This window comes from Zingiber officinale, chromosome 5A (genome assembly GCF_018446385.1).
Source record: "Zingiber officinale cultivar Zhangliang chromosome 5A, Zo_v1.1, whole genome shotgun sequence".
Taxonomy (NCBI): domain Eukaryota; kingdom Viridiplantae; phylum Streptophyta; class Magnoliopsida; order Zingiberales; family Zingiberaceae; genus Zingiber; species Zingiber officinale.
This window is the reverse complement of record NC_055994.1, coordinates 91,308,119-91,320,348: the sequence shown is the minus strand read 5'-3', so window position 1 is coordinate 91,320,348 and position 12,230 is coordinate 91,308,119. Positions and strand designations below refer to the sequence as shown.

The 12,230-nt window shown below is 36.4% G+C and overlaps 1 protein-coding gene and 1 long non-coding RNA gene across 2 annotated transcripts; both read right to left on the bottom strand.

Annotated features, from left to right (window-relative positions):
• Positions 1 to 1,568: 1,568 nt before the first annotated feature.
• On the bottom strand, positions 1,569 to 1,971 carry LOC121983010. The gene is made up of 3 exons (XR_006112359.1): positions 1,913 to 1,971; positions 1,722 to 1,808; positions 1,569 to 1,641 (listed from the first exon to the last, which is right to left on the bottom strand). It is a non-coding gene; the product is annotated as an uncharacterized LOC121983010 (long non-coding RNA).
• A 628-nt stretch (positions 1,972 to 2,599) lies between these two features.
• Positions 2,600 to 5,760, bottom strand: LOC121979792 (uric acid degradation bifunctional protein TTL-like). The gene is made up of 5 exons (XM_042531786.1): positions 5,648 to 5,760; positions 5,334 to 5,391; positions 5,146 to 5,217; positions 4,003 to 4,194; positions 2,600 to 2,635 (listed from the first exon to the last, which is right to left on the bottom strand). Exons 1-5 carry the CDS (start codon positions 5,758 to 5,760, stop codon positions 2,600 to 2,602), a joined length of 471 nt encoding a protein of 156 aa, XP_042387720.1.
• Positions 5,761 to 12,230: the final 6,470 nt, after the last annotated feature.

Below are 12,230 nucleotides of genomic sequence, written 5' to 3'. Positions count from 1 at the left end.
CAAAATATCATCAGTGAAGTAGCTTCTCTCTGTGTATTTTGGTAGGCATATACATATCTTTGCTTTATTGACTGTTATTTATATAGGGTTCTTAGGCACTTGTCAATATCTGGTAAAATTCTTGATTATATTGGAACGATGGCAAACCTTAGTGTTTTGTAAGATTTGTTAGTAATTAGCCTTAAGAGCTAATTATGAGATGATTAAGTTTTTTGGGTTACTCATTGAGTTAGACTCAAATGAACTCACTCATTGGATTGAGTCCAATCCGCATTAGACACATTGGATTAATGGGTTAGACTCAATGGGTTAGACTTATTGGGTTATTGGATTAATGGTTAATCCAATATAATAATCCAATCAATTAAGAGGAATACAAAGAGATAAAAATCCTTGGTATTCACGGGATGAATATAAATAGGTTTTTTGGAATGAATTTTTTATTAGATGGAAATGGAATGAAAAGTGTGACTTTTAGACTACCCTCTTCTTCTTCCTCCTTCCTCCATGGTCGATTCTTCAAGTTTTGGCTGAACCATATTTCTTGCTAGCACAAGAAGATGGTTCTTCTTTGAAGGCTTCGCTCGTGTGACAAACGAACACTACAAGAAAAACCCTTATAAACATCGGTTTTCCACCGCTGTCTATTACAAAATCGACCGATGTCTATGAAGGCGATGTAAAAGGTCTGTCATTTTAGACATCGAGTTATAACCGATGTAGTATCACTTAACGACATCGGTTTTCGAATTGGTTATGAACCAGTGTAGTATCACTTAACGACACCGGTTCAGCAACGGTGTAAAACCGATGTAATATATGTTAATAACACCAGTTTTGATAGTGGTTTACGACCGATGTAATATTAACAACACCAATTCCATCAACAATGTAAAACTGATGTAATATCAATTAATGATACCGATTTTGGCAGCGGTGGAAAACCGATGTAATATCAGTATTGTTTAATGACACCGATTCGATTTCCGAAACAGTGAAAAACCGATATTATACAACATTTTAATAATACAAAATTTAGTTAATATTATTATATATCGGTGTATCTAAACACACCAAGTCAATTTCCATGTAACCAACACATAAATATTATTCTTGCAACATAAAAAGATAATAGATATTGTACACATCAAGTCCGTATCCACAAATTACACAAATATTCTTCTTACAACATCAAAAGGTAATAGATATTGTACACATCAAGTCAGTATCCATAAAATACACAAATATTCTTTTTACAACATCAAAAGGTAATAGATATTGTACACATCAAGGTAGCATCCACAATTTACATTCCATGCAAATGTATGCATCATCCAAAGTTTTTAAAAATCAAATACCTTTCCTACTCAAATGTAATCTGGCATGCATTCAGCCCACTCGAACTGCACTTCATTAATTTCAACTCTGGAGTACTTGAGATTTGTAAACTGTAACAACACATAAAAACAGATATTGCAGCACTTTCATTTTGTGAATTTTAAAAAAAATAAAAGAGACATCATTGAGGAAAATAAAAAAGTAAAAGGTGTTGATTACAAAGAAACTTACTTAGACTTGTAAAATATCTTCACAAGCTAATGCAACATCCAGTAGAAGAAGGCATACACGGAGAGCTATTTGCTGCATAGGAAAAAATAGCAAGGCATACTAAAAAGAATCATCTTATCAATAACTCATAAGATGATTAAATTAAGGCATACCTCTTCAATTGGCTCGATATTCTGGAACAGCTTTTTGAGAACAGATAATGACTATGCATACTCATGGATATGGTAGAGAATGATTGCCTATGAAGAACCAAATTAACAAAAATACTAAGAAGAGAGTAATTATTAACTCATTCGCTAATTATGGAAAGAAAATTTTTGACAAAATGCGTTGAACTACATACAATATTCAACATTGTTACTGAAACATCAAACTCTTGGGCATGGACAACTTTACTGCTATTTATAGCAGCACTTTGATGAATTGAAGCACTATTAGCTTTAGACCCTGAAACCATATAGCATAGGCAGCTATTCTCATAGTCAATCTGGTCCACAAAAGTATGCGCAAGCTCTTCACTCTGCTCCTATAACCAATATAGTTATTAATCAAAAAGTGTATGTAAAATATATTTTCAGTTGCAAGAACAATGCTAGTTTAAGAAATCATAGAATATTGACTGAATGGATAAACATAGATTAAATTATTTCCAACTTTGAAAAAAAGATAGAGAAAATGATGAAATTACATGAAATAGATAATAAAATATTAGCAATATTCAAAATACCATGATTTGGAGAAGACATGATTCCCAATGAACAACAGACTTTTCTGCTATAGAAGAATGGATGATTCTAAAGATCATGTTTAACCTTATCATACATGTTAAGTATAATCATGTCATATAATATCATATGCTTAATATGATTATAGCTTTAATGTTTAATAATTTGTTTCCTCAAGAACGTCAGTATGAAATGTGAAATTATCTTCATAAATTAATTCAAAAAATCAATTACCTGTGATTCAGTAAACTTACTTTAACCTTGTTTAATGCATCAAGGAGATTCCTAGGATCAGTGCAACCATCTCAAAAGTATTTTGCAACTGCAATGTTATGAAGAACCTGAAATAAATAGAAAATGATTAAGGTTCACACAAATAAGAACTACACATAGTAAATAAACTTCTCTTCTTTTGTATGCAAGTCAACAACAAATCATCATGTACTTTAAAAATGAGTAAGATATTAGTCAAAATAGAAATAATTAGAGGAAAAAATATACATGTTTCATATAGCAACCAATTAATACATTTTGACATGGAGAAACAACATCAAACCCTGAGTTGCAACTATTAGGGAGACCTAAAGACAAACAACGTAAAAGCCTTCGCACAAAAAGTAGAAGTGTGGATACCAAATATGCAATTTCTTCTTTCATATCAAACCGAGCAAAGAATCATTGGATCACTGTCATCTTTGGGAAGCAATGAGATTTCAATTAAAATAGAACAAATTTGAGGAATTTTACATTCTTGATTTGTATAATAACTGGTCAATTGATTTTCGTATGGAGAAGAACCAAGTAAAATATAGTCAGTGTAAAATCCTTAAGAGTTGAAGTCGAATTACATTTCAACTAAAATACAGATTAAATCAATGACAAATGATAATCAAAGTGAAGAAATAAACAAGTAGACAACAGGTTCCATTATCACAACAGTTCACAGAACCTAAACATTCCAGAAACACTAAATCTAAGAATTTATTAGTGGTAAAGAATCTAAGCTTGTTGTGCATGAAATGTAATGAATCTGGAATGCAAATGCTAAACACACTAGGAGTTGAAGTCTTATGAAACGCCAAGTGCAAGAAAAGGTGAGGAGGGCCCCTTGAGGTTTAATCTTAACAACTTAGCATCTAATATTTGGACGCTAAAGTTAATGCAGGCTGATGACTTTGACTCTGAAATCTACAATATCCACAGTTCACACATGATTACAGTACACTCTTCTTCGTAGCAAACAACACAAAGTAGGAATCTACAAGTTCCGTTATGCAAGGTTGACCATAGAGAAAGTTAAAATCCTGTTGCTCTTACTTGTTGGTCTCACCGCAGAATTACATCTGTCATGCATTTGCTGTAATTTCATAAAAGATATCCTTAGGTCATTAAGCCATGTGCAAGCTCTGTTCATCTTTTCACCATTTTTAAAGCCCCAAAATCTTATATATTTTTCATCATAAAGGACCTTTCGTTTGCTCATAGCTTGGATATATAGTAGTGTCTGCATATGCTAGAAGATTGGTATAAATGCTTGAAGTAATTATTGGACTAAGAGAGACTTGTCTTCTTCAGTTATCTATTCTACAAACTATTAAGTCGTCATTCGAGCAGCACTTTCCATTGATAATTAGTATTCGGAATCCCCCTAACCAGAAATGTACCAAACAATAGAATCACAGTATAACGAAAGATAAATTAGACGCACTTTCACATCGTCTCTCTTTTTATCAAAAATCTGGCTCAATATTTCATCGCACTCCTGGAACTGTCGGTTCTGGAACAAGAAAGCAGCTTCCTTGGCAAGCCCTTTGGCATCAGAGAGATTCCCTTCGTCATTGGCAGGCCCATCCATGGTCCCGGCTAGAGCCACGGCGACCGAGGGAGAGGCTGGCGAATCCTTAATGATCACAATTACTTGGTCATGAATCGATTTAACAAGAAGGTCAAAAGAAAATACTCACTTAATGATCAAAGCCTTTAAGTTGTATATGTAGCGCGTCCAACACACAAATCCTGTAGAAACAACAACAACAAAAAGAGGTAAATTTATAAACCAGAAAACATGGCATATCAGTGAAAAGAATTAGGATATACATAAAAGAAACTTGATAGTTCAAGGAATACATAAAACCAACTTAGCAACAGGAAATAACAACTCCTCAATCTAGCAAACAAAAATGATAAAATCAACTCAGGGTAGTGTTTGAGGAAATTCGTCAAACACATTGCATGCATCAATCAATTAATACTTGCAATCAAGAGATCAAGAAGATGAAACTGTTGAAGATGAGGAAGGACTTCAGTAGCAACAATGGATAAAGGAAAAATTACCGGTATGCCAGCGGCGAGGAGGAAAGTGTGGTGGCGTCGATCTAGGAAGGGGAAGAGGAAGGGGCGTCAATCATGCCTTACATATAGCATGATAATGTTAACAAGATGATCTAGCCATCCAGGAAAATAAGCATATTGTGCTGATTTATAACATCAAGAAGGTGCTTCTCTCAGTCACGATTTCCAATTTCTATGCAAAGCTTGACGAAGTCTGCATAGTTTGATATCTAAATTTAGTTAGTTGATTCTCCGAGACGATAAAATGGACAATAGGAGGTGAGCTACTCATAATCATCATGGCTTTCATGTAATATATATCTTGTTATTAAGATGACAATTATATTGTGAAGATTAAGATATTATAAGAGCTTCAACCTTAAGACACAACCATAGTCTTACTCGACATTCAAATCTACTGTGTTTGAAGAGTAAATGTGAAACCAAACCATTTTTCTGAAGCTGTCGTGAGGCATGAACAAGAGATGACCAAACTAAACTTATTCTTTTAGCAATTTACCTTCAATTCAACAAGGATCTCCAGCGTGCCCCTTCCAGAGGCGCAGATGAGGAACACAAACCCAAACTTCTCCTGGTAACAGATATTCCAATCCACCAATTCTTACAGTTTGACGAAAGAAAAAGAATTCAAATCTTAAATTAAAAGAATGATCTCTAAAATAAAGAGGGGAACATGATCAGATCCACCTGCAACGTGGTATCATTGGCAATAGCCATTGTAGCAGATTGTTCTTCCTTGGACCACCTAATCCAGCCAACAATAAAAAGTTAAAAGGATTCCAGAATAGAAAAAGGAATGAGAGGGATTGGAAGAATAGTGATTGCGAAATGGAGGGAGAGATGGATCCGATCGGCGGGTGAGCCATGAAGGCCTCAAGCCATCCGGCGACGTCGATCTGAAGAATTAGAAGGTGATGAAAGGGGTCGGCGAGGATGATTGAGAGTAGAGAAGAGGGGGCAAAGGTGCGTCGACCTTGTTGAACCAAATCCCTCAGGCGGACTGGATTACGTGGTGGAGGTTGAAAAACGGCGAGGCGAAGGCGAGCTCCTTGGCGAAACGCTTGCTGCCGCAGCACCGTAGCACATCCTCCTCCGTCCATGAAAAAGACGCCATCTTTTGTAGATCTAGGAAGGGGAAAAGGGAGATGAGGCGAGGAGGAAAGTGGTGGTGGTGTCGCGATGGTATACGGTGGACGGCGCGATATAGGTTTAGGTTTGGAGGGAAGAGTGAAGTGTTGCAAATTTTGGCTAAGTATTGGTGGAAAAATTAAATTATTTTATTTTGGTTCATTAACACCACTTTTAACAACGGTTTTTTACTATTCGATTTCGTAGATAGAATAAGGAAGCCATCATAGACACCGGGTTTTAAAAACCGCTGTTAAAATCGATGTCTATTAATGAAAAAAAGACGCTCATAGACATCGGCTAAAAAAATGGACGTCTATGAGCGAAAATCTGCGCTTATAGACACCAATTTTTGGAAAACTCGGTGTAAAATACTCAAAGACATCGAAATTTGCTTAAAACCGCTGTTGTTCCACCGATGTCTATGAGGGTTTTTCTTGTAGTGGAAGGATGTGTTCGTGTGGATACCGTAGAGGCGCGGACACTTGATCACGCTGAGATCTGCATCTAAAGAAAAAGTTGCTGTAGGGATTGCAAAGGGCACGCAACAAAGGTATACCTCTCATGTAAAACATAGTATATGATTGTTTTCTCCTTCGCATGGATCTTCTGGAGAGGATCTAGTTAATTTTCCGCTGTGTTTAAGTGTGTTTAGCGGGTTAGATCCTTACAGTGGTATCAGAGCCACTTGCGAAGACATATACTAAGTTGTTAGAATTTTATATGTGATATAGAACTTGCATGAGATGTCTACTATGATCTACATGATTATGGGTCTCGGCCAAATAAGTTTTTGGCCAAAGAGAGTTTCGGCCAATCTAGGTTTCGACCAAAGATGTTGTCAACAACAAGGTCTCGGCCAAACAAGGTTTCAGCCAAACTATGTTTCAGCTATGGCGTTGTGGCTCATAATTTGTTGTTGAAATCATAGTAAATTTTATGTCATAAAATATTCTGAATGTTATATGACATGGTACATGGTTATAGCCTTTAACCCCAATATGATTGGATGTGTATGTATATTGTAATTCATAATATGGCGTACATGTCGTGCCTCTTCTTTTTCATTCTTGTTGTAAATTTAGACTACCCTCGAATGTAACTCGAGGTTTCTTTAGATTTTGTAATGTACAAATTAGAGAGAAATTAGTCTACTGGAGGACGGTGAAAAAGGGAGAAGGACAACAACACACGACGATCAAGGAAGCACTTGGAGAAGATGCTTGGACCTAGGTTGACCTTTCGATCTTCTCATTGACTTGAGAAGATAGTAGTGATGGGGCCATAACCATGTCACGTTTAAATTAGCATATATGTTGATGTATGCCATGATATGCCATGAATGTATGTGATGCGTGTGTAGCTATCATAATTAGGTCCATTTCATATACCTACCAAAGTTTAGTACTCACTACTACCTCGATCATTTGTAGTCAGGTTTGCCCAAGCAAAGTGACTCATTTTATCTTGGTAGAGTGCAACAGGACAATTTTGATGTCCGACTATTGGACTTTGGGTGTGACTTAACAAGTTGAGAACTTAGCGGCATATCCCATATGATGAAATTCAAATTATACTAGTCTTGGGCAATTAGCCAAAACTAACTCAAGATGAGTTATAATATAGATTTCATAAGATGGGTAAATGAACAAATAGTCTTGTTCACCTAAAGATACAAGAGTTATATAGGATGCAATTAGTAAACATTGTCTACCTAAGTTGTACTAAGTCTTAGGCGATTAGCTAAAGCTAACTCAAGATAAGGTATAATATGGATCTTGTCCAATTTGTACACGTTGCCTACCTAATTTATACAAGTCTTGGGCGATTAGCCAACGCTAACTCAAGATGAGGTATAATGTGGATCTTGCCCCACTTGAATGTCTTTAATTTTGGGTTTAGAGCTAGTAGTGACTTGCTCCTATCAAGCTTTAGAATTCAGTGGGAGAATCATTTAATTAAAGGCCTAATTAAATGATCTAAGTATGATACTTCTTTGCATTTTATTGTTGTAGATCACCATGTCATCTAGTACGTAGAAGACACTATCTCTGTGATCTGTCCTTAATAAGGACAAGCTCAATGGAGCTAATTTCCTAGACTGGTATAGAAACATGAGAATAGTTCTCAAGAACGAAAGAAATTATACGTCCTAGAGCAGCCCATTCCTGAAGCACCCTCCACTCCTGCCACTAGAGCTGATAAGGATGCTTACAAGAAGCATCAAGATGATGCATTAGATGTATCATGCCTTATGCTCGCAGCCATGAACTCTGAGCTTTAGAAGCAACATGAGAACATGGATACTTATGATATGGTTGAACACCTTAGACAACTATATCAAGGACAAGCAAGGCATGAGAGATTTGAGATCTCTAAAGTACTGTTTCAATGCAGAATGCAAGAAGGAAGTCTCATAAGGCCTTATGTGATCAAAATGATTGGGTATGTAGAAAACCTACAATGATTGAGATTTCCACTAGGCCAAGAATTGGCCACTGATCTTATCTTGCAGTCATTGCCCGAAAGCTATAGTCAATTTGTCATGAACTACAACATGAATGAAATTGACAAATCGCTGCCTGAGATGTTGAGTATGTTGAGAACTGCTGAACTCAATCTTAAGAAGGCAAAACCTAGTACCATTTTGATGGTGTCTAAAGGAAAAGGCAAGTGGAAGCCTAAAGGTAAGGGTAAGTCCCAAGCCAAAGGCAAGGGCAATACTCATGCACTGAAACCCAAAGGTGGGGTTGTTAAGGAAGGAACCTGCTTCCATTGTAGTGAGACCGGACACTGGAAGAGGAACTACAAGTTATACCTAGAGGAATTGAAAAGGAAGAGAAGTGAGAATTCTGCCTTAGGTATATATGTTATAGAAGTCAATCTGTCTATTTCTTCTTCACGAGTATTAGATACCGAATGTGCATCTCACATTTATACTAATATGTAGTGGTAGAGAAATAGTAGAATATTGACAAAGGGTGAAGTGGACCTACGAGTAGGTAATGACGTAAGAGTTGCTTCTATAGCTGTAGGAGCATATTCCTTATCTTTGCCCACTGGGCATGTTTTAGAATTTGAAGAGTGTTGTTATGTGCCTACCTTAACTAAGAACATCATCTCTGTTTCTTGTTTGGACAAGAAAGGTTTTTTATTTGTAATAAAGGGTAAATGTTGTTCTATTTATTTCAATGAAATGTTCTACTATAGTGCACATCCTGTGAATGTACTCTATGTTCTAGACTTTGGCAACCCAATCTATAACATAAATACCAAACGGTTCAAGTCTAATGATTTGAACTAAATATATCTCTGGCATTGTCGCTTGGGTCACATAAATGAGAGTCACATATCCCAACTCCGTAAGGATGGACTTTTGGACTCATTTGATTTTGAATCATATGAGGTATGTGAATCTTGTCTTCAAGGCAAGATGACTAAGACTCCATTTAGTGGACACAACGAAAGGGATAATGATCTGTTAGGACTCATACATACTGAAGTATGTAGCCCTTTCAGAATAGCAGCTAGAGGAGACTAACATTACTTCATTAATTTTTCTGATGATCTTAGTAGGTACGACTATGTGTATCTCATGAGACACAAGTCAGAATCCTTTGAAAAGTTCAAAGAATTCAAGAATGAAGTACAAAACCAACTTGGTAAGAGTATTAAGATGCTTTGATCAGATCGAGGTGGGGAATACCTTAGCCAAGAGTTACATAACCATCTCGTTGAGTGTGGGATCATATCTCAACTCACTCCACCTTGAACACCATAATGGAATGGTGTATCAGAAAGGAGAAATCGTACTTTATTAGATATGGTACGATCGATGATAAATCAAACAGATCTTCCTACTTCCTTCTAGGGACATGATCTAGAGATAATCACTTTCACACTTAACCGCGTTCCATCTAAGGTTGTCATAAAGACACCATATACGATATGGACTGTGAAGAGTCCCAAAATATCTTTCATGAAGATTTGGAGTTGTGAGGCTTACGTTCGACGACAAGTCTCAGATAAACTTGGACCCAAATCGGATAAGTGCTATTTTGTAGGATATCCCAAGGAAACAAAGGGATATTACTTCTATAATCCCACACAAGGCAAAGTGTTTGTTGCCAGAAATGATGTCTTTCTAGAAAGGGAGTTTATTTCTAGAAAAACTAGTGGGATTAAAGTCAATCTTGAAGAAATTCAAGATACACAAACTAGCACCGAAGCCTTGATGGAAATTGAGTAGGTACCACAAGATATTGTGGATCAGGATTTTGTTACACCATAAGAAGTTGTGGAACAACAACCTGCTCAAGTAGCATAAGCTCTACGCAGATCTAATAGGACCCGTCGTCAACCTGAGAGATATTCTTTTCTCTTATCTGACAATGATGATGCAGTGCTAGTTGGTCTCAATGAGCCTACATCTTATCATGAAGCTGTACATGGCCCATATTATGAGAAATGGCTAGAGGTCATAAGATCCGAAATGGAATCCATGTACACTAACTAAGTATGGATTTTGGTTGATCCACCTAAAGGGATCAAACCCATTGGGTGTAAATGGGTCTTCAAGGTGAAGACTGACATGGATGGTCATATGCATACCTATAAAGGTAGATTGGTGGCTAAAGGATTCAAGCAGATTTATGGTATAGACTATGATGAAACATTTTCACCAGTTACGATGCTTAAGTCCATTCGGATCATGCTTGTTATTGCTACTTACTATGATTATGAGATCTGGCAGATGGATGTCAAAACTATATTTCTCAATAGAAATCTACTCAAGGATGTGTACATGACACAACCTGAGGGTTTTGTCGATCCAGAGCATGCTAGAAAGGTGTGTAAGTTGCAACAATCCATTTATGGATTAAAGCAAGCTTCTAGAAGCTAGAATTTTTAATTCAATGATGTAATCAAAGCGTTTGATTTCATCAAGAATGAAGATGAATCTTGTGTCTACAAGTGGATTAGTGGGAGCACAGTCATCTTTCTCATATTGTATGTAGATGACATACTTCTCATTGGAAACAATAGCCCTACTCTTCAGTCAATGAAGACTTGGCTTGAGAATTATTTCTCAATAAAGGACTTAGGTGAAGCAATCTATATTTTAGGCATCAAGATCTATAGAGATAGATCTAAGAGATGGCTTGGTCTAAGCCAAAGTACATATATTGACAAGGTACTTAAACGTTTTGTCATGCAGAATTCCAAGAAGGGATTCTTGCCGATGTCACATGGTGTGAGTCTTTCGAAGACTCAATGCCCTTCTTCTAAGGAAGAAAGGGACCGCATTGATTAGATTTCTTGTGCATCTACTATAGGGTCTATCATGTACGCCATGTTTTGTACTCATCCAGATGCCTCATATGCATTAAGTATGATAAGAAGATACCAGTCAGATCCAGGTGAAGGTCACTAGACAACAGTCAAGAATATTCTTAAGTACTTGAGAAGAACTCAAGATTATTTCTTGATCTTTGGAGGTGATGAAGAGCTTGCTTTAAAGGGTTACAACTATTACTGTAAAGGGTTACAATGGTGCAAGCTTCCAAATTGACAAGGACGATTCTAGATCGCAGTTAGGGGCATGTATTTTACTTAAATGGTGGTCTTGGGTATTGGATACTACAACGATTCCATCTCATTCGAGGGATCATCGATATATGAGATATGAGGATATGCAAAGAACCAAACAATGCTAACATTACAGATCCTTTGACCAAGACTTTAGCACCGAGGAAGCATGATGGTCACACTAGGTCAATGGATATTAGATATTTCAGTGATTGACACTAGTGACATAAGGAGATTGTTAGTGTAAGTCCTAAGAGACAATCAAGAGTTGATTGACTTAGGACATTTTGTATCATATTTCGTTATTTCATTAAAAGGCGAAGGTTATGGTTATTATATTTACTTCAGTTCAGTGCTGAATGAATAAGTATACTAATGTTCTAAAGTAGAAGGTTCTAATCTACAATATATCAATTAGTTAAATTGATAGTGAGATATTGTAGACAACGCTACTCTAAACTATTCCTAGTCAAGCATTAATATACAAGGATAATATTAATGCGTTGAGAGTAGCATGTAGGTCAACAGATGACTTAATCTTACAAGTCATGGATATGAGATATCAGGTTGACACATGGGTATATATTAGATAATATGTACTGAATTGACCCGCCATGAGATGCTTCATGGATCGTTATATGAGTGTCATAAATATTCTCATGTGACTATTGGTATGAATAATCCTTAGATCTAAAGTCATTACAGTTCCCTATATAAGGAGTTGTGTACTTTGGTATCATCAAACGTCACCTATAATAGGGTGGACTATAAAGTCGATCACTGGATATGCAATAAATTATGTGGAGGGATGTGAGTAATGTAGATGGGATCTATTCCTTCCATATGACCGAAGCGATATCTGTGGAC

Excerpts from the sequence above, each read along its gene's own strand:
- LOC121979792 (XM_042531786.1), bottom strand. The coding sequence starts at position 5,760 with ATGGCGTCTTTTTCATGGACGGAGGAGGATGTGCTACGGTGCTGCGGC. Across the intron at positions 5,218-5,333 it reads CCAATGATACCACGTTGCAG|GAGAAGTTTGGGTTTGTGTT; the intron begins GTGGATCTGATC and ends ATCTGTTACCAG. Across the intron at positions 4,195-5,145 it reads AGATCCTTGTTGAATTGAAG|GATTCGCCAGCCTCTCCCTC; the intron begins GTAAATTGCTAA and ends GTGATCATTAAG.